At 39.4% G+C, this 23,777-nt stretch overlaps 1 gene segment (V, D, J or C); it reads left to right on the top strand.

Annotated features, from left to right (window-relative positions):
- The first annotated feature begins 6,085 nt into the window (after positions 1-6,085).
- The window catches only part of LOC139634471 (Ig kappa chain V-III region MOPC 63-like), a 39,233-nt gene continuing 21,541 nt past the window's right edge, over positions 6,086-23,777 (top strand). The window contains 1 exon segment of the V gene segment in view: positions 6,086-6,449. Coding sequence covers positions 6,101-6,449 — 349 coding nt within the window.

The following is a 23,777-nucleotide window of genomic DNA, read 5'->3' as shown; positions in this document are numbered from 1 at the left end:
GATCTGTTCATCAACTAAATTCTGCTTCCATCTGTAGTTTTTATTACATCAGCAGGTGATTATGATACTTTCTCACTGACATGAAATACAGCTTGATTGATTACTCTCCCTGGTTTAAACTCTATGCTAATTGTTTGTGGGTTTTCAGTGACTTTTTATAAATTTGTTAAATGTTTTATTCAATTAATCTTTTTTTCACCTCTACTCAAAAGGAGAGTTCTTAAAGTGATTGCCATATGTTGTCTGAGGGACAGAAATCTGCTGAGTCTTTGTTGGACTTTCAGGAGCAGAAATATAAACTTAGGCATCATCAGCATAAAGAGATACCCAGTATCTCTGCACTCACTCTGCAACTCTCTCTCTGGGTCTCTGTTTAACATGGCTTTCATAGATTTCCATAGTGCTGTTTTCTTCTAGTAATGCTGACATATTCCATATTTTTTGACAATAAATATACTTTGATTATATTAGTTTACTTTCAGTGTTTTTTGTTGTCGTCACAATACATGTATGTTTTCTTGCTGTTTATGTCTGTACACTAACAGCTGATCCATGACACCCACAGTGACTATGTCATTTCTGGATCAGGTCTCAGGGACATTGTCGTTGCTTGGTGATTATCTGAAAAAGAAATGATTGGACAAACTGATTCACTCAGACTCTCAGTGAAAGCAGACAGTGTCTCAGTGCAGCATCACATCCTAAAAAAATGAAAAGTCTTTTAACAGCAAGCAGTTCTGTGCATGATGTCCTTCACATGTGACCTTTGACCATCTCTGTGCTGATGTTAGAACATGTGGATACAGTGGTAAATTGTGAACTATGAACTGTAGCTGCCCTGAACATATAATTGTGTTTCCCCTCAATGCTCAGAGAGAGTGCTATTCATATTCTCAAAGACATAAGAGGGTATAAGGGTAAAAATGAAGGGTAAATTTAGTTTCCACCCAGCAGCTCAAAAGGATGATGTGAATCCTGTGATGTGAGAATTTTGATGCTCAACAGAATAGTTTTCTTTGTCTTTCTGAGGTTCTGTTATTCTGATGATACAGAACATGCAGTGAGTGATGTGAAAGGCCCCAGATGCACCAAATGTTGAGAGATAAATACAGATGTTTTAATTCTATTTAAATCTGGTCAGACATGAGGAAATATGTCTGACTTTCAGAAATCCTGATTTAGCCTCTTGTTAGCTTCTGCTTCTCTCCCTTCACTCTCACCTTCATATCTCTCCTCCTCCTCATCCTCCTCACTGGCCCTGCCACCACCATTATCAGCCACAGGTGCTGAGCAAAGTCTGGCAGCATCTTCCTGAAGGGCCTGTGTTTTTTTTAGGTCACAGTTTCTCTTGTTTTGAAGATGCTGTTTAATGAAGGCACTGGGCTCAAAGGGAGAGAGGGAGGGGTTTAGAGATACTGGGCCAGTCCAGTGTCTATTAAGAAGAAAATGGCTGATCTACCTGTTTTGTGGGATGGTCCAGCAAATTATAAGGAAAAAAACAAAACAGTTGTGTGAGGCCGGAAGACTTGTTGACCAGCAAGCAAAGTGCCACATCTGACAGATGTCCAGCCAAGTCCTGATTTGACCTAGTTTGTGTTTTTCTCCTGCTATTTGTAGCATATCCCACCGAAAGATGGTCTGAACTGATGAATTAAATGATTGATTAAACTGATTAAATATATTGCAAAACTCCAAAATCAACGTAAGAGCTGATAATACAGAGAAAACAACAATGTAAAAACCGTTAGCTCCTTTCTCATACAGTTTCAGTTCATTACCATAAAATTACCTCAGTGAACTATAGAATTACCGTAGTTTGAAACTACTTAAACACACAAACCATCGTAATATTTCAGTAATGACAATAGATACTAACCTTGTGCCTCGTTGGGGGGTCGCTAATAATACATTCAAAGCTTCCTTCTCTGTGTTTTTCTTTTACGGTTTTATCCTTTTTTTCCATTTCTCCCTGAGTCAAGGTCCTGCTATGTAAACAGGAACTCTGTGTCTGTACCAGAAGATTTATTTACAAAATAAAAGCGCCCCTAACCAAATAAAGAAACCGGACAATATAAGCTTAAAAACAGGTGAAAATAATATAATAAATGTAACAAAATGATATTTCAGCAGGGCTATTTCATCTCTAGGCCCAAACCATGAACTGGGTTCCTCACACTATTAGCACCGATGCACCAAATTTTTCTCATTAATGCAGATGCTTTTGTCTTCCATTGAAATCTAATAAAATCACAGTTAATAGAGCAAAAATGATGGTGAAATGACAGCTGTGAAAAAAAAACATTAATAAGTAATTCACAGACAAAAAGATTTTGGAGGAAAATGTTTTGAAATTGACATGTGGTAAAAAGTTGAGTTCAAGAAGATCTTGTCAGTTTATTGAAATGTGGATTCCAAACAATGTAAAAGATTTATTGCACATTTAAAACAGGGGGGAGAAGTCAGAAATCCTGATTTAACTTCTGGTCTTATCCATAATTTAATGAAGAGAAGATGAGGATTCTGTGATATACAACAGGAAGTCATCAGCACATTATGTAAATAAATGAGGCCTGATGCTGATGGATTTCTTAAAGTATGAAAGCAGGGTTTGAATTAAGTATTTTAAGTAGTGTAAAAGCAAATCAGTGTCTGTTTAACATTTTGACATACATGTGTTTGAATTAACAATATTAAATTTCTATCTAGAGATATAGTGAATTTTCTGTACAAATTATACAGTACCAGCTACTACTGTGTGTGTGTGTGTGTGTGTGTCCTCAGTGAACTGTATCAGTCAGTTCAGTTTCTGTTCAGTGACTGAGGGAGGTTTTTGTACGACGCTTTTTCACTGTGTGAACAGATTCTGACTGTTGATAACATGAAAACTCTGACAGTAGTAAACTGCTGCATCTTCAGCCTGGACTCCACTGATGGTCAGAGTGAAGTCAGAGTTTGATCCTCTGCCTGTAAAACGAGCTGGAATCCCTGATGCTACAGTGGTAGCATGGTAAATAAGCAGTTTAGGTTTTTCTCCATCTCTCTGTTGGTACCAGGCTAAACGGTTTGAGCTATAAACGTTCTGACTGGTCCTACATGTGATGGTGACGGAGGCTCCCAGAGAGAGAGTTTAACCAGACAAGATTTAGTAAGTAAGTAATGAAGTCATGACAACTGTGAGACAAGTGAAGCATTGTGTTTAGTGTTGTGGACATCTGCTTCAGAGATGAGAAACAACTGGAATGTTGTTGAGTTTGTCACCTGAACTCACGTGTTGGTTTGATGAAGGAAACAGGAAACTCATTCAAAGTTCAAATCCCAGCATTTATTAAAGCTAACAGCAAAATAGCATTCAGAAAAGGAGATCATTACAGAGCTCTGGGCCAAACTCTCTTTCCCTGACAACAACATGCAGCTGTGCCAGTTCACGAAGTTTGACACATTAACTTCCCCCTAGCCCTGTCTTTTTATTACTGTTACACAAAGGAAGCAAAGAATGTAGGTTGAACTCTTCTTCATTGGCTGTTGCCCGTCCGGCCTTCACCCAGGCACCTCCTTCACGGTTATCTGACTCCATTTGACCTCCTTCACTCGTGCCTGGGAACAGCTGATTTTTCCTGTATGAAACAGAGAAAAGAAGGCAGAGACAGACACAACACTCCCACCTCCTCAGGGCTGTCTCACATCTATCAGTTAATCGTGCCCTTTCACACTTCTGTCCTCGTCTTTACCTATGCCGTCTATCCGTGGCATGTCCACCCCACATCTAGAGAACAACCCCTTCACACCTCCTTGGCTCTATCTGTAACACCCTGGTCCCTGTTGAGACTTCAGCAACTCCCCAACATATAGTTATCAAAAGCAAGCATCATAACCTTGCAATACTCACACACACACAATGCTATTGCACAATGCTAAAAATATTCTTCAATGTGTTTTATGAAATTGTGTCTATGTGTAGGAAAATGTGTGAAAGGAATGAAAGAAAGAATTAAGTTTAGCCACTGATGTGTCAGCTCCAGTAGACTAACATATAAACTGTAGATGTGTTCCTCCTGTGTCACAGTGGTTAACTGGTTCAGTCCTTATCTGTCAGGCAGAGATGATGTTGTCTCATTTGCTCAACATTCACCAGATACTATCAGTATAAACTCTGGTGTTCCCCAAGGCTCCATCCTGGGTCCTCTGTTGGTCTGACTTTAAATGCTGCTGTTGATTAACAATAGGCATTGTGGAAGTGATTTTTTACATGTATGCTGTTGAAATATGACTCTTCATTTGACATTTCATTCATCACTCCAACGGATAGAGCAGATATTGTGATGTTACTGGTCTGATTGGTCTTCTCAACTGGACCTGTTCTCTTCATTTGAGGAAACTTTCAGGTAGTTGAGGTTGGAGGTGGACCGTTTGAAGTTCAGGAGGAGAAATGCTAGAGACACTATGAACAACATAAACCATCTGTCTCTGTGTGTGTGTGTGTGTGTGTGTGTGTGTGTGTGTGTGTGTGTGTGTGTGTGTTTGTGAACATCTGCAGTGAACTGTATCAGTTCCTGCAGTAGCTTCCAGCTGCTGTTTTGACAGAGGGAGGTTTTTGTATGACACTTTTTCACGGTGAGAACACCCACTGACTGTTGATGTAATGTGCACTCTGACAGTAGTAAACTCCTGAATCTTCAGCCTGGACTCCGTTGATGGTCAGAGTGAAGTGAACTCCATTCCCTGCTCCACTTCCACTGAATCTGGGGGAGAGTCCTGAAAATCTGTCTGATATGAAATAGATCAGAAGTTTGGGAACTTCTCCAGTTTTCTGATGGTACCAGGCCAGGTAGTATTTTGTGGGGGAACAGCATGAGCCCACTTGTCTACTGGTTGTACATTCAACAGAGGCAGTTTGACCAAGCTGCACTGATGTAGTTGCTGGCTGAGTCAAGACAACATTTTGTCCAACAGAGCCTGAAGACAGAGAAGAAACACTGGACATGAGATGATGGAGTTAAACTCAGCTTCACTCCAAATGATGAAAACTGATTTTCCTCACCCTGAGTGAAGCAGAGGAGAGTCCAGATGAGGACGGAGATCAAAGTCATGTTTTTGATGAGGAGGATTTGTGTGTCTTCTGTTGTGATGAAGGACAGTTGTCAGTCATCCAGTCTTCAACTGTCAGGACTATAAACTCTCCCAGAGCACTGGAGCATGGTGCTGCTGATGCAAAGTGGTTCTCTATGGAAATGCTCTGACTGACTCCAACAGACCTCCACAAAATCTTGATTAACTTTTACATGAGACAAATACTTGGAATTTAACTACATTACCTGAGTTTGGTGAAATGTGGATTCTAAACAATTTACAGGATTTTCTCCATGTTCAGAACAGGAGGGAGTCACCAGAAAACCTGTTTCAACTCATCTGATGAACAACAGAAAGAAGGCAATTTCAAATATATGGCAATTACAAACTACAAGTGAAATCATTTTTGACGTATAACAAAACGTCATCAGTCAACAAGCTGATTTTATGATGTGTTCATGAAATAATTCCTGAGATGTTGATGGATTTTCTGTTAAAAGCAGTTAAGGTTTGAATGATGACTGGAAACAACCAGAGTAAAATGAGATTCATGTCAAGTGAATTTTGTTATTTAATTGGTATGAAAATATACACGTACTTTTTATGACAAAGACAGATTTGAATAATTATACAAATATTGACTTGTGTGTTTGCATGTGTGTATGTTAGTGTGTTTACATGTCTTTCTACAGTTGTGACAATACGTTTTATTTTTGAAACCATCACTTTGGGGACATTTTAACTTGATGAACACATTTTAGTCAGAGCATTTCCATAGAGAGCCACTTTGCATCAGCAGCACCATGCTCCAGTGCTCTGGGAGAGTTTATATTCCTGACAGTTGAAGACTGGATGACTGACAGCTGTCCTTCATCACAACAGAAGACACACAAATCCTCCTCATCAAAAACATGACTTTGATCTCCGTCCTCATCTGGACTCTCCTCTGCTGCTGCTTCACAGGTAAAGTCCAGAGAATCAAACTCCTCTCCTCTATCAACATCCGTCCCTCTGAAATGAAGCCGACAAAACCATGACTCTGCTTTATGTTTGTGTCTCTGTGTCCTCAGAGTCCAGAGGACAGGTCACAGTGACTCAGTCTGGAGCAGTGAGCTCTGCTCTGGGAGCCTCTGTCACCATCACATGTAGGACCAGTCAGAACGTTTATGACTCAAACTATTTATCCTGGTACCAACAGAGAGATGGAGAAAAACCTAAACTGCTAATTTATGGTGCTACCAGTCGACCATCAGGGATTCCAGCTCGTTTTACAGGCAGAGGATCAAACTCTGACTTCACTCTGACCATCAGTGGAGTCCAGGCTGAAGATGCAGCAGTTTACTACTGTCAGAGTTTTCACTATATCAACAGTCAGTATGTGTTCACACAGTGAAAAAGCGTCATACAAAAACCTCCCTCAGTCACTGAACAGAGACTGAACTGACTGATACAGTTCACTGAGGACACACACACACATACACACACACACACACACTATACATTTTATTCTTTTATTGTTTAAATCTCTGGATGAAGGTTCATTAGACATTTGTATCTTGTTTATCCATCATGTTTCTTATGAAACACTGGCTCCTCCCTCCTTAAACCTGAAATAAATCTTTGACATTGTTTGGAATTCACCTTTCTGAGACAATGAATTGAACAAGTTAAAATTGATTCTGTGTCATCAGCCTCGAACTTCACACATCACAGAAACCAGTGTCATAGCTGGTTGGTGGAAATTAAATCACATTTTTATTTTACATTTTTACCAGACACACCATCTTTTGTCTTTGAAGATTTAAAGTCACTCTCGGCGCTGAGGGGAAACATCCTGATGTGATACCAGGTTCACACCATGATGTTCTGCTGTGATGGAGAAAGACTGAAACAAGCAGCATTGACCTTCTTCATCTATTCTCCATGTTAAAGAAATGATCCTCTTCTGTTTGGATGTTGATCATTTATCATTAAAAAAAATCACATTTTTTACAGTTGATACCTTTGTTCTCTAACTTCAGTATTTATGTTGTTGGCGACGTTTACTTTCCTGTTTTTATGCAGTAACTGTACTTTTACTTCAGTCATGTTTGTGATACTTTATCCACCTCTTTTTGTGTGACTCTGATCAGATGCTTGAAATTAGATAATTGTATTAAGAAACGTTTTCATGTTAATGTATTACCACACATCTGTAGATATAGTGGATGAGGTGTATGTTTTTAAACAAAACAGATTATGTGTGTGTGTGTGTCTGATAATACATTTCTGAATATAAGATTAGATTAGAAGATGCATCAGAATTTGATTTGATTTGATTATAATCATTTCCTGTTTGATTTTGATAGTCGCCTGTCATCTTGTTACAAACACTTCATCATTGAGTACTAAACAAATTCAGTATATGAAAGAGAAAGTCTCATAACTCAAGAATTTCAAAACAGTAAAATGAAATATATTAATGTTAATAGAAATGTGGACCAAAAAAGACCACATTGTGCTTCATTGTTAGAAACTCAAACATGCAAAGCAGAAGCACAATGTATAAAATACATATTTCTGTCTGACAGAATAAAAGCAAACAACAAACTAGACCTGCATGTAAGTATATGAGGGCAGTGACTACTGTCGTTTCTGGATCAGGTCTCAGGGACATTGTCAATGCTTGGTGATGATCTCACAAAGAAATGATTGGACAAACTGATTAATTCAGACTCTCAGCATCACATCCTCAACCTGGTGGGAGCTGCAGGTATGGATGGTCATATGAAAGACTTTTTACTAACAAGCAGCTCTGTGCATGATGACCTTCACATATGACCTTTGAACTTCCTGTTGTGATGTTAGAACATGTGGATGCAGTGGAGAGACTGTCAGCTCTTTTGGGTTTTATCTTTCCAGTTAATAGACTGAAGCATCAACATGTTGACATGAGTGCAGCAGTTTCAGTTCAGTTTCTGTTCAGTGACTGAGGGAGGTTTTTGTACGACGCTTTTTCACTGTGTGAACACCCACTGACTGTTGATGTAATGTTGACTCTGACAGTAGTAAACTGCTGCATCTTCAGCCTGGACTCCACTGATGGTCAGAGTGAAGTCAGAGTTTGATCCTCTGCCTGTAAAACGAGCTGGAATCCCTGATGCTCCAGTGGTAGCCCAGTAAATAAGCAGTTTAGGTTTTTCTCCATCTCTCTGTTGGTACCAGGCTAAGAGGTGCCCGTTGCTGGTAACATAAACGTTCTGACTAGTCCTACATGTGAGGGTGACGGAGGCTCCCAGAGCAGAGCTCACTGCTCCAGACTGAGTCACTGTGACCTGTCCTCTGGACTCTGAGGACACAGAGACACAAACATAAAGCAGAGTCATGGTTTTGTCAGCTTCATTTCAGAGGGACGGATGTTGATAGAGGAGAGGAGTTTGATTCTCTGGACTTTACCTGTGAAGCAGCAGCAGAGGAGAGTCCAGATGAGGACGGAGATCAAAGTCATGTTTTTGATGAGGAGGATTTGTGTGTCTTCTGTTGTGATGAAGGACAGCTGTCAGTCATCCAGTCTTCAACTGTCAGGACTATAAACTCTCCCAGAGCACTGGAGCATGGTGCTGCTGATGCAAAGTGGCTCTCTATGGAAATGCTCTGACTAAAATGTGTTCATAAAGCTAAAATGTCCCCAAAGTGATGGTTTGAAAAAAAAAAAGTTTTCTCACAACCATATAAAGACATGTACACACACTAACACACACACATGCAAACACACAAGTCAATATTTGGACATAAACATTATACAGATCTGTTTCTGTCATAAAATGTACGTATACATTTTGATACCAATTAAATAACAAAATTCACTTGACATGAATCTCATTTTACTCTGGTTGTTTCCAGTTATCATTCAAACCTTAAGTGCTTTTGACAGAATGATTTTATGATGTGTTAATTAAATGATTCCTGAGATGCTGATCTCATTAACACATCATAAAATCATCAAATCATAAAACTTGAAGTTTGTTATTGCAATATATTTGATATTTCCATCTTTCTGTTGTTCATCAGATGAGTTGAAGCAGGTTTTCTGGTGACTCCCTCCTGTTCTGAACATGGAGAAAATCCTGTAAATTGTTTAGAATCCACATTTCACCAAACTCAGGTAATGTAGTTAAATTCCAAGTATTTCTGTTATGTAAAAGATCTTGTGGAGGTCTGTTGGAGTCAGTCAGAGCATTTCCATAGAGAGCCACTTTGCATCAGCAGCACCATGCTCCAGTGCTCTGGGAGAGTTTATAGTCCTGACAGTTGAAGACTGGATGACTGACAACTGTCCTTCATCACAACAGAAGACACACAAATCCTCCTCATCAAAAACATGACTTTGATCTCCGTCCTCATCTGGACTCTCCTCTGCTGCTGCTTCACAGGTAAAGTCCAGAGAATCAAACTCCTTTCCTCTATCAACATCCGTCCCTCTGAAATGAAGCCGACAAAACCATGACTCTGCTTTATGTTTGTGTCTCTGTGTCCTCAGAGTCCAGAGGACAGGTCACAGTGACTCAGTCTGGAGCAGTGAGCTCTGCTCTGGGAGCCTCTGTCGTCATCACATGTAGGACCAGTCAGAACGTTTATGTTGACAGCAACGGGCACCGTTTAGCCTGGTACCAACAGAGAGATGGAGAAAAACCTAAACTGCTTATTTACCTTGCTACCACTCGAGCATCAGGGATTCCAGCTCGTTTTACAGGCAGTGGATCAAACTCTGACTTCACTCTGACCATCAGTGGAGTCCAGGCTGAAGATGCAGCAGTTTACTACTGTCAGAGTCAACATTACATCAACAGTCAGTGGGTGTTCACACAGTGAAAAAGCGTCGTACAAAAACCTCCCTCAGTCACTGAACAGAAACTGAACTGACTGATACAGTTCACTGAGGACACACACACACACACACACACACACAGACACACAGACACACACACACTATACATTTTATTTTTCTATTGTTTAAATCTCTGGATGAAGGTTCATTAGACATTTGTATCTTGTTTATCCATCATGTTTCTTATGAAACACTGGCTCCTCCCTCCTTAAACCTGAAATAAATCTTTGACATTGTTTGGAATTCACCTTTCTGAGACAATGAATTGAACAAGTTAAAATTGATTCTGTGTCATCAGCCTCAAACTTCACACATCACAGAAACCAGTGTCATAGCTGGTTGGTGGAAATTAAATCACATTTTTATTTTACATTTTTATCAGTCACACCTTCTTTTGTCTTTGAAGATTTAAAGTCACTCTCGGCGCTGAGGGGAAACATCCTGATGTGATACCAGGTTCACACCATGATGTTCTGCTGTGATGGAGAAAGACTGAAACAAGCAGCACTGACCCTCTTCATCTATTCTCCATGTTAAAGAAATGATCCTCTTCTGTTTGGATGTTGATCATTTATCATAAAAAAAATCACATCTCATTTTTTACAGTTGATACCTTTGTTCTCTAACTTCAGTATTCATGTTGTTGGCTACGTTTACTTTCCTGTTTTTCTGCAGTAACTGTACTTTTACTTCAGTCATGTTTGTGATACTTTATCCACCTCTTTTTGTGTGACTCTGATCAGATGCTTGAAATTAGATAATTGTATTAAGAAACGTTTTCATGTTAAATATATTACCACACATCTGTAGATATAGTGGATGAGGTGTATTTTTTTAAACAGAACAGATTACGTGTGTGTGTGTGTGTGTGTGTGTGTCTGATAATACATTTCTGAATATAAGATTAGATTAGAAGATGCATCAGAATTTGATTTGATTTGATTATAATCATTTCCTGTTTGATTTTGATAGTCGCCTGTCATCTTGTTACAAACACTTCATCATTGAGTACTAAACAAATTCAGTATATGGAAGAGAAAGTCTCATAACTCAAGAATTTCAAAACAGTAAAATGAAATATATTAATGTTAATAGAAATGTGGACCAAAAAAGACCACATTGTGCTTCATTGTTAGAAACTAACTGAAATATGCAAAGCAGAAGCACAATGTATAAAATACATATTTCTGTCTGACAGAATAAAAGCAAACAACAAACTAGACCTGCATGTAAGTATATGAGGGCAGTGACTACTGTCGTTTCTGGATCAGGTCTCAGGGACATTGTCAATGCTTGGTGATGATCTCACAAAGAAATGATTGGACAAACTGATTCATTCAGACTCTCAGCATCACATCCTCAACCTGGTGGGAGCTGCAGGTATGGATGGTCATATGAAAGACTTTTTACTAACAAGCAGCTCTGTGCATGATGACCTTCACATGTGACCTTTGACCTTCCTGTTGTGATGTTGGAGCATGTGGATGCAGTGGAGAGACTGTCAGCTCTTTTGGGTTTTATCTTTCCAGTTAATATACTGAAGCATCAACATGTTGACATGAGCGCAGCAGTTTCAGTTCAGTTTCTGTTCAGTGACTGAGGGAGGTTTTTGTACGACACTTTTTCACTGTGTGAACACCCACTGACTGTTGATAGAGTGTAAACTCTGGCAGTAGTAAACTGCTGCATCTTCAGCCTGGACTCCACTGATGGTCAGAGTGAAGTCAGAGTTTGATCCTCTGCCTGTAAAACGAGCTGGAATCCCTGATGCTCGACGGGTAGCCCAGTAAATGAGCAGTTTAGGTTTTTCTCCATCTCTCTGTTGGTACCAGGCTAAGAAGTGCCCATTGCTGGTAACATAAACGTTCTGACTGGTTCTACATGTGATGGCGACGGAGGCTCCCAGAGCAGAGCTCACTGCTCCAGGTTGAGTCACTGTGACCTGTCCTCTGGACTCTGAGGACAGAGACACAAACATAAAGCAGAGTCATGGTTTTGTCGGCTTCATTTCAGAGGGACGGATGTTGATAGAGGAGAGGAGTTTGATTCTCTGGACTTTACCTGTGAAGCAGCAGCAGAGGAGAGTCCAGATGAGGACGGAGATCAAAGTCATGTTTTTGATGAGGAGGATTTGTGTGTCTTCTGTTGTGATGAAGGACAGCTGTCAGTCATCCAGTCTTCAACTGTCAGGACTATAAACTCTCCCAGAGCACTGGAGCATGGTGCTGCTGATGCAAAGTGGCTCTCTATGGAAATGCTCTGACTGACTCCAACAGGGACCTGATCACTCTGATCATGCTGTTTATCAATGGATCACTTGATTGGAATATTGATGATGAATGTGCTAATGCTCATTTCTATGTGAATGTGGCCAAATATCAAAGGATTTCAGAAAAACCTTTGTCATAAAAATCTCTCAAATTTAACAACTAAACAAATAACATCAGTGTCACTGATATTTCAAATAAATGATTTTAAAATGTCATCACTTAGCATATTTTAAGTTTAAGAATAAAAATTTCATTTTTATACTTTCTTCTGCATTCATAAAATGTACAGCTTATTTCAATCAATATCTTATCTCATATCTTTATTTCACTGCAAGAGAAATGTAATTGTCATTGAAAAGTTCTGGGTCAGATTATTATTTTATAAATAACGTTCAGCATTATTTTCATATTTCAGCTGTTTTTTGGTATTGAATGTAAGTGCAGCGATTTAGTTGAAGTGGATCTGGGACTGAATTCACTGAAATGTTCCTCAATGAAACGTTTTGTTGGTGAAATTTAAAGAATTTCTAAGAGAAATACAGACTGGAAACAAAAGTACTCTCTATGGATAAACTATTATTTAAAGTCTTTACTTTTCAGCTCATGTGCTGTGCCAAATATTTTTGCCTTTTTTCTTTGATCTCCTCAAAGATTAAAGATTAAAACATCACTGATGTATTTAAAAAGCTTTTAGTATGAGTGGGATTTATTTGATGAGTTTAAATGTAAATCTGTATTTTAACAAATTTCATTTTGAATGAACAATATCAACAGACTGTTTCTGTTTTAGATAAGAAATCTTTCAGATGCTGTAAAAATATTTAAAACTGACATTTTCACATTTGTCAATATAATTTTTTTAGTTTAAAACTTGGTTCAAAGTTAGTATTTTACAGATGAAACAGTGACACATCAGCGGAACCTTAAACTTTTTATCTTTAGTCCTGAAACTTGTCTGTTGTCATGGTTCAGCTGTGATGCCTGTCTGTTGCCATGGTTACTGAGCTCAGAGAGGGAAGTGAGAAACTGACGAGCAGTTTCATCCAATCTGAGGACGACCAACAGAAGGAGTCGTCTCCTCTGCTGCAGTCCACAGAAAAACTTTGTTCATCTCTCTCTCTGCAGTGGGTTGTGTTGGTCCCACCCTGACAGTGCTGCCCCCCTCCAGTGAGGAGTCCACAGTCTTGACCTGACTCACTGGGACTCAGCTACTGTTTTACTCTGCTACTGATCTCAGTCTGCAACTTTCTCTCTCTCTCTCTTTCTCTCTCTCTCTCTCTCTGATACAGAACAAATAAAATAAAATAAAGATTTCACCACATTAGCAGTTTCTGTGTGTATTATTTTATATGTCATGTGACACGTCATATAACTTCAAAAAAACTGTGGAAATGAACATTTTTTTTACATTTTCCTATCATAGGCCTTGTCATCCTCACTGGAGCCTATACTGTAAAGAATTGACTGTAGAATTTACAGTAAATACCTGGCAAAAAAGTTGCCAGCTAATTATTTTAAAATTGCAGTTTATTACTGTAAAATTATATTACAACATATTACTGTAAATCTTTTACATGTTTTTGTTGTATATAAATTACAGTAACTTGCTGTTTTTCTTTTTTAGAAAACAGCAGTTAAATGTAATTTAGTTTACAGCTTGTTCTTGTATTCTAGTAAATTACAGTAATTACCTGGCAACTAAAGTTGTCAGTAAATACCTGTAAATAAATAATACCATATGTTGTTGTAAAATGTTTTTACAGTTAATATTGGTTTTTACATTAGCTGCTTTGCAAATTATGCAGACTGTGAATAAAAAAAATAATAACACAGTGTCATAGTTGTTATAAAATACTTTTATTAAAATTTACATTTGGACTTGCATGAAACTTGCATTTGAAGAACAATGAAAGGGATAGTTCAACATTTTGTCAAATTGGCCCATTGCCATTAGTATAGGTTAATTGCCTTTATTCGTCAGTACAAGCTGTTTTTAGATCAGTGGAGCAGAGACGTGAGCTGCTCATCTACCGTTATGGAGTAATGGAATTTCTTGGTTTCTCTCATCAAACTCATCAAATACACAATCCAACAACTCCACAACACTCTGGTGGACAAGTTGTGACCTGCACATTCCCCACACTATGAGATAATAACGTTACCAGACAGAGTTGTTTTCAAGGTAAATTCATGCAAAATTGCTGATGCGTTTCCCTGTCAGGAGCAGTTTTTCAGCCAGAAGTCACTCTCTTTGCCTCTAAAACAACTCTGTCTGTCTGTCGGGTCCAAGCTTTAACAACTGCGGGTCGGATCTGTTACATCCATGGATGTATTTAGATCCATGGTTACAACTCAGCTTGATGAGCAGAGCGACTGTAGCTGTAGCAGCTTGTGATGCGGTGCTGTGTGAGCCTGCACGCAAACAGCGCGGAGGAGAGGACCAAAGAAGAGATGAAACCTATCATCTCTTTTGTGCCTTTTCCAGCGGATTTTTCAACTACTGTAGTATTCAGTTTGTGGTTAATCTACTATTTTCTTTGATTTACGGGGGCAGGACGGTTGTTTAAAGGGGCATTGCCCCCTCTTGCCCCATTCTACAGCCAGCCTCGGTATTTTTGTATTAAGAACTTTAATTTTTGCTGGGGAAAACCGTTCGGGGCTAGGTTTAAAACATTCGGGGCTCTAGCCCTGGAAGCCCAGGGCTAACGACGCTCCCGGAGAGGAGAGGAGAGGAGAGGAGAGCGCCAGGTTGGGGTGTTTAACCCAGGTTCGGGAAGATGGAAAATTGTTTTAAACCCAATTTCTATGAAGCGAGCTTTTCCAGCTTGGTCCAAAACTGTAGGACCACTAATCATTAAAGTTAACCGAATACAGCTTTCACTGCCGACATCAACGTTAGCTGTAATGTTACCTTCACTGGCTTGTGTTAGTCTGTTTATCAGAGAAAAAAATGCGTTGTGAAGACGATGCAGACTGTCCTCGTGCTAAATGCTAAATCTGTCTTAGCTAAAGTTATGGGAAATTACCGTCACTGAAACAAATATTACTCACCAATCTGCTGACTTCTTAGCCTTGCTCTGCCATTGCTCCTCTCCTCTCGGAGTTAACCGCCAAAATCAGAATATCAACTTGCTGTAAATTCTACAACATGTAACCGCGGAGTTATGCAGCAGGTTACTGTAATTAGTTTTGACCCATGATGCATTGCGGTATACAGTTAAAATTTGTAAAATGACAGAACAAGAAGATACTGTAAAATTTTACTGTAGATATTACAACAATTTGTTACAGTGTATACATCACCACCAGATGTTCTTTTTCATTACTTATCGTGATGCTGATGAACTTCATGTGTTAATCATTAAACACCTATTGATAAATTCAGTAGTGAATAACTACCCTGCTCCTGTCCATCTGCTCCTCATACTGTAGTGTTTGCTGGCCGGCGGGCTGCTCCAGCAGAAGTGCTTCATCTTGTATGTGCTGTCTTTTTTCTCCTGGACATCATGGAGCTGCTCCTGCTCCTCCTCTGCTGCCTTCTCCTTGTCTTCTGCTTCCCGCCTCCTCATTTCTCCAGGGAAAACCTCAGCTAACTCCTCCTCCAAGCCACTGGAGGTGGACAGTCGATCAGGCAGCACTTTCCCCCAACAGGTTCTCCCCAATGGAAATGCTCCATGGAGTAGGAGCCCTTGGCCTGAGGGGAGGAGGAAGAGGAGGGAGGTCAAAGAGAGAGGGAGGACTATTTAAATCTGTCAGCCCATTGTTAGCCTCTGCTTCTCTCCCTTCACTCTCACCTTCATCTCTCTCCTCATCCTCCTCACTGCCCCTGCCACCACCATTATCAGCCACAGGTCCTGAACAAAGTCTGAACTGTAGCTGTCCTGAATATATAATTGTGTTTCCCCTCAATGCTCAGAGAGAGGACTATTCATATTCTCAAAGACATAAGAGGGTATAAGGGTAAAAATGAAGGGTACATTTAGTTTCCACCCAGCAGCTCAAAAGGATGATGTGAATCCTGTGATGTGAGAATTTTGATGCTCAACAGAATAGTTTTCTTTGTCTTTCTGAGGTTTTGTTTTTCTGATGATACAGAACATGCAGTGAGTGATGTGAAAGGCCCCAGATGCACCAAATGTTGATACAAATACAGATGTTTTAATTCTATTTAAATCTGGTCAGACATGAGAGAATATTAATACCAACTTTGCAACATCAAAAATCCTGATTTAGCGTCTGATCTGATTAACTTAAGTGAAGAAATTAAAATATATTTACTGACAATCAAACAGTCGTCAGGTGAGGTGGCTGGCTTCTTGGCTGAGACAAACTTTTCAATTAGTGATTGGATGATGGATTGAAATGATGCAAATTCAGCATGTTTGTGATGTACAATAGGATGTCATCAGCATATGAACAGATTTCAGAGTGATTGATGCTGAAAAGGCGTCTGAGTGTGTGAACATCAGCAGCTGTCAGAAGCTGTCATGTGACCAGTGATTTCATGAAAAATGTAAAGAGTGGCGGAGAAATAAAACATTAATGTCTAATGTACTCAGGGTTAGTTAAACCCTAGGTTATTTCTAATCTGCTCTGAGAATTTAGCTGTATATCATGTGTTGTCTTCTAAATGTTTCTCTCAAGTGAAAATTTATGACTATTTCCCCATGAGAAGGAAGCAGTAAAAGCATCTTCTCCTAAGCCTTAAGTTAAATCACAAACTGTATATGTGTTACTGTCCTTTAATTCAGGTGGCAGTTGTTACGCACTGTTTTCAGTGTGCAAAAAAAACTGATAGGAGTAGTCATCTCATCTTGGTACCCATCTCTGCGCGTTCCAATGCATGGTGTGTGTAGATGCTGAAAAAAATAGAATTGAACTGATAAAACTAAGTCATAAGTCAGAAATCTGACAGATAAGTTGAACACGGATGTATGGCGTAGAACTGTTAGAGCTGTAAACAATTGATTTCCCGGTGAGTAACTTTGCTAACTCGCTAGCAAAGTGTTACACGCTGTCAAAACTTAAAGATGAGCCTTGTACTCTCACTAAAACCAGTCGGGATACATTTGAAGCAGGTTAGAGTAATCCATTGATGCCTGAAGCCTGTGTTTATGTGCTTTATGAATCCTGTGCTGTTGTTAATTGACTAATTACTATGTGTGAATGCTTGATAACTGCTTGGTGCAGGCTTATTAGGTGTTGCACCGGTGTTAGGCTGGCAGGAATTTCATGCAGCTAAGCTTATCTGAGTACGTTGAGTTCTTGGAGTGGTGTTCTGCACTGTCAGCAACAGTAAAATGAATGTACATAGGTTACAGTATGAGCTGTATGCTAAGGAAACAGAGTTTATTTTGAAATGTTTATGTGAATTCATGTTCATGTACTGTGAGTTATGATGGCTATCAAGAATTAATGGAAGAAAGTAAAATGGACACTGTAAAGCAGTAACTTTATTTAAATATATCAAAATGTACCTTTATTACGGACGAGATGAATAATTGTCTTGCATGGCTGTGCAGGCTGGTTTTTTAGAATCCTTCAATTGGGTCCTCAGTCCTCAGTCCTCGGTTCCTCTACCATCTTCTGCTGTCATCCATCTGCATCTCCATCTTGGTTGCCACTCACCTTCGGAAAAGGAGTCATCCACATCTCCATATCCTCCCCATCGCAATACTCACCTTGGACACTCACTGTGAAAGAGGGCGGTAGGACTTTCTGAGTGCACTCATTTTATTTCCCTTACTTTTTATTTATGTTTCTATTCATTTGAACTTTGGGGACAATTTCCTTTCCCACACCTGAGATGTCAGAGGTTTTTTTTAAATTTTTTTGGCTCAAAATATTCAATTGGCCAATTGTGGTTCAAACAAAGGTAGTAAATAGAACTGTGTATTGTGAGTCCAACTTTGAGCTGTTGATATAGGTACTGTAGTATTTTAATCCAGTACTCACTTTAATTTATTTACCTTTTTGAGATATTGTCTTATGAGGGATCTTTACTGGGTTCAATATATCTCCCTTAAAACTGTCAGTCTGTGTGTGTGTGGTATTTGTGGTGGATATTAAAGGTCTAACTCGACATTTAGACAGGTGAAGTGCAGGCAGTCTCCTCACTGAATCTAGACTCAGGGTTAACCATTTATTTCCCTGATACATTTCACACTATCTTAAAGTGACAGGTGCAAGTAGGGGTTACACTAACAAACTGGATACATCTATTTTTAAAGATTCAAAGTGTGAACATTCTGTTTGTTCAATGTGAAATCAATGATCGTGTGTGTGTGTGTGTGTGTGTCTGAAATGATCAGAGTAGATCTATTAAATCTACAGAGGTAGAGTGTGTCTCAGTGAAACATATCAATGATTGTTTATTTGTCGTTTGTATTTTTTTTTTAAGTGAAAAGATAATGTTAAAAAATCTGATTGTTCTGTCACAAACAGTTTTTTTTCTAGAGACTGTAACTTAATTTTAGAATGCAGAGAATATAAATGTCCATTACCCACACCTTTCTTTTCAGATTATGTTTATTGGATCACATTTTCATTAAAAACATGATATATCATTGTTCCCTTCACATAAATCATTGTACATGTGATACTGAGTCAGCAACAAATAACAGGTCAGAGCATTTCCATAGAGAGCCACTTTGCATCAGCAGCACCATGCTCCAGTGCTCTGGGAGAGTTTATAGTCCTGACAGTTGAAGGCTGGATGACTGACAGCTTTTTTTGACAGTTTTTGTTTATTTTTCACAAGCACTGTAATGGTTTGACAGAAGCACTGCAAACCTTAAAGTCGAATACTGAACATGAACTAATACGGGAAATAACCATTGATTGCATGTACATGATCTCTGCCTCACATGTGATTTTAAATTAATTCAAAATTTGCAAAACTGCAAACCATCAAAATGATCAAACTACCCAAAATCAACAGGAAAACATCAGGACCAGTTTTACTTTTCTTTTCTCTTGGTGAGTTTTATCTTCCAGATCAGTCACTGCAGATTAGAACATGGACATGAAAAACATAAAGTTCACCTTGGACAGGTATTAAAACAAATTGGTTTGATTGAGCTAAAAATCTTCATCAATCTGTGTGGCCGTCAGCATCACACTGACAACAAGGTGGAGATAAAATTAGGATGAATTATACACAGGATTATGTCCCACAGTGACGTTGGGTAATGATAATGAGAGCAAATAGTCAGGGAGAGTTTAAAAAATATTCTCAAAGCAAACTTTTACAACTCAAAGCAAAACTAAATAAAGATAAGAATAAACACATCGTGATGAATATTCTGATCAAGTGATTGATCCATTGATAAACAGCATCATCAGCGTGATCAAGTCCCAAGTTCCCAGTCCTGACCTGAGTCCCTGGGACTCTGAGACTGGTTTTACTCTGCTACTGATCTCAGTCTGCAACTCTCTCTCTCTCTCTCTTGCTTGATAATAAAGCACAAATAAAATAAAAATTTCCCTAAATCATAATTTTCCTTGTCTATCATTTTACATGTCATATGACATCATGAAACTTAAATGGTACCCTCCACAGAGAACAGACTTTATTAAGTTTTATTTTGTATCAAACTAATCTGCATAATCTAGAAAATAAATCTACAGTCAAGTGTCATTTTTTAAATTATATTTTTAAATAATATTTTTTATATAATATAATATTGAAACTATATATGAAAATAGCAAAACATGATCCATCCATCCATTTTCTATACTGCTTATACAAAACCGGATCACATGGGGAGCTGTAGCCAATCGCAGCTGACACTGGGTGAGGTCGGGGTACACCTGAGACAGGTCACCAGTCCATTGCAGGGCCGACACATAGAGACAAAAAACCACTCACTCACAAACCTATGGGCAAATTAGAGTCACCAATCAAATACTCAAGTTCATGTGTTTGGACTGTGGGAGAAAGCTTCCCCGGAGGGAACCAACAGAACAGCCCCAGGCCCAGGGTTCAAACCTAGAACCTTTTTGCTGTGCGGTAACACCAATAACCACTGCACCACTGTGCCACCTGAAAACATGATCATGATTTTAATTTATGCAATTTGTGGTATCACTAACGTGTTACTATATTAGATGAGTTATTTTTAAATAGTGTTTTTACTGCCAAAGGGAATAAATGTTGTTATATCTAAAATCCATCAATATTTTTTGTGAATATTTCATCAACTGTATTACCCTGTTTTGTTTATGGAGAAGTGATGTCAAATTCATTAAGTAGTCATTAAAACTTACTTTACAGACAATCAATAAAAGTACTTCATGAAATGCTGAATTTCTGTCATTGTTTTACAGGCTTGTCCTACTGCTTTTTTTTAAACACTGTTGAGTATTGTTGTAGTTTCAGTGCAGCTGTTGAGTCAGATCAGTTCCTCTGCAGCTGAGGGAGGTTATTGTACAATGCTGTATCACTGTGTGAACACATACTGACTGCTGATAACATGAAAACTCTGACAGTAGTAAACTGCTGCATCTTCAGCCTGGACTCCACTGATGGTCAGAGTGAAGTCAGAGTTTGATCCACTGCCTGTAAAACGAGCTGGAATCCCTGATGCTCGAGTGGTAGCAAGGTAAATAAGCAGTTTAGGTTTTTCTCCATCTCTCTGTTGGTACCAGGCTAAACGGTTTGAGCTATAAACGTTCTGACTGGTCCTACATGTGATGGTGACGGAGGCTCCCAGAGCAGAGCTCACTGCTCCAGGCTGAGTCACTGTGACCTGTCCTCTGGACTCTGAGGACACAGAGACACAAACATAAAGCAGAGTCATGGTTTTGTCGGCTTCATTTCAGAGGGACGGATGTTGATAGAGGAGAGGAGTTTGATTCTCTGGACTTTACCTGTGAAGCAGCAGCAGAGGAGAGTCCAGATGAGGACGGAGATCAAAGTCATGTTTTTGATGAGGAGGATTTATGTGTCTTCTGTTGTGATGAAGGACAGCTGTCAGTCATCCAGTCTTCAACTGTCAGGACTATAAACTCTCCCAGAGCACTGGAGCATGGTGCTGCTGATGCAAAGTGGCTCTCTATGGAAATGCTCTGACTAAAATGTGTTCCTAAAGCTAAAATGTCCCCAAAGTGATGGTTTGAAAAAAAAAGTGTTCTTGCAACCATAGAAAGACATGTACACACACTAACACACACACATGCAAACACACAAGTCAATGGATAATACTTTTATTCATAGTCTGTAAAGTAAGTTTTAATGACTACTTAATGAATTTGACATCAGTTCTCCATAAACAAAACAGGATGATACAGTTGATGAAATATTAACAAAAAATATTGATGAATTTTAGACACAATGACATTTAAAAATAAAACACGATTTAAAAATAATTCAACAATCAAATGAAACAATTTCGAATCAAACCATAACAATAAGAATTAGAAATAATCCCAGAAAGTGAAACATTTTAAAGCCATATTTCAACTAACACCCATCACAATGATACAGTAAAATCTAATCTAATATCGTAACACATTAGTGGTACCACAAATTGCATAGATAAAATTATAATCATGTTTTTTCAGGTGGCACAGTGGTGCAGTGGTTATCAGTGTTGCCGCACAACAAGAAGGTTCTGGGTTTGAACCCTGGGCCTGGGGCTGTTCTGTTGGTTCACTCCAGGTACTCCAGCTCCCACAGTCCAAAGACATGAGCATTGGGTTGATTGGTGACTCTAATTTGACCAAAGGTGTGTGTGTGTGGTTGTTTGTCTCTATGTGTCGTCCCTGCAATGGACTGGTGACCTGTCCAGACTGTACACCGCCCTCGTCCAATGTCAGCTGGGACTGGCTCCAGCCCCCCCTGCAACCCGGTTTCGGATAAGTGGTATAGAAGATGAATGGATGGATGGATGGATCATGCTCTTGCTATTTTCATATATAGATTCATTATTATATTATTTAAAAAAATATAAGTAAAGAAAATACACTTGACTGTAGATTTATTTTCTGGATTATGCAGATTAGTTTGATACAAAATAAAACTTAATAAAGTCTGTTCTCTGCAGAGTTTAAGTTTCATCATGTCATATAAATTGTAAAATAATAGACAAGGAAAATGATGATTTTGGGAAATTTTTATTTTATTTGTGCTTTATTATCAAGCGAGAGAGAGAGAGAGAGAGAGAGAGAGAGAGAGAGAGTGAGTTGCAGACTGAGATCAGTAGCAGAGTAAAACCAGTCTCAGAGTCCCAGTGACTCAGGTCAGGACTGGGAACTTGGGACTTGATCACGCTGATGATGCTGTTTATCAATGGATCAATCACTTGATCAGAACATTCATCATGATGTGTGTATTCTTATTTTTATATTGTTTTGCTTTGAGTTTTAAAAGTTTGCTTTGAGAATATTTTTTAAACTCTCCCTGACTATTTGCTCTCATTATCATTACCTAACATCACTGTGGGACATAATCCTGTGTATAATTCAGCCTCCTTTTATCTCCACCTTGTTGTCAGTGTGATGCTGATGGAAGAATTTTAGCTCAATCAGATGAATTTGTTTATACCTGTCCAAGGTGAACTTTATGGTTTTCATGTTGTTGGAATCTCAAGCCATGGGTTCTGAAAAGAACAATGGAGAGGCCTACATGTCCCTCCAAAAGCCTGAGCCAGAGTTGGTCGACCGTTTGAACAACAGAGCCACAACCCCCCCACAATTCACACCTAGGTGTGAATCAGAGTTTGAAAGTAAAACATCGGCATTGGCCGAGGCCAGGCACTCTCAGCGGGGATCCCCAGTGACGTCACACAGGTGATGAAAGCAGCACCGCGACCCTCTGCTGTTGCTTTTTCCCGTGCACCAGTTACAGTAGAGAGCTCCTCCAAGCTCTCTCAGCGACTCGGCTGCTGAAAGGGAGCAATCTGCAAACATTTGACCTTTTTCCACAACTTCTTCAAGCCCAGGTCACAGTCTGTTGTTGTATGTTTCCTTTTTGTTTTTTCATCTTTCGGATCCGACGTAGATCGCTGTGCAATCAGCTGATTTCACGTTCTGTGAGGACGAGCGCCGACTTTGTTAAAGACAGAACAAAGTTCACCGTCTCTCATCTGTGATCTTCCCGCTGCCGCCGAGGAACTCATTACAGCCATCGCCAGAAAAGCGGGACACGACCCGCCAAGCTCCCAGCCAAGGACCGAGCTGTGGAGGATCCAGTCCTTCTCAAATATGCGATGCCAGGGGGGCGCCCCTGACCCCGGGGAACATGCTTTTTTGGCCGTACTAGAATAAAGTGTAATTGCACATCCACTACAGTAGGTGGCAGTGGCGCTCTCATTGTCACAGTGTGTGCAGGGAGTATTGGCTCTATTGTGTCGGGTTTTTTTGCGCGGACATGCGCACACACAGCACAGAGCGGGAGACATGAAGTGTAGTTAACAACCCCTCAAGAGACACCATGGAAAAATATTTAACAGGGATGAAAAGAAAGGCAGAGAGAGATGGAGATAATGCGACAAACGAAAGTCACCAGAAAGCTAAGATGAGGAAATATGACGAAGCGTATGTAGCGCTTGGCTTCACTGTGACTACAGTGG

The sequence above is a fragment of the Trachinotus anak genome, unplaced genomic scaffold, assembly GCF_046630095.1.
Source record: "Trachinotus anak isolate AG129_WGS33_773 ecotype Australia unplaced genomic scaffold, CSIRO_AGI_Tana_v1 ptg000016l, whole genome shotgun sequence".
NCBI classification, from domain to species: domain Eukaryota; kingdom Metazoa; phylum Chordata; class Actinopteri; order Carangiformes; family Carangidae; genus Trachinotus; species Trachinotus anak.
The sequence above is the reverse complement of the archived record's forward strand: the minus strand, read 5'-3'. Positions and strand labels throughout refer to the sequence as shown.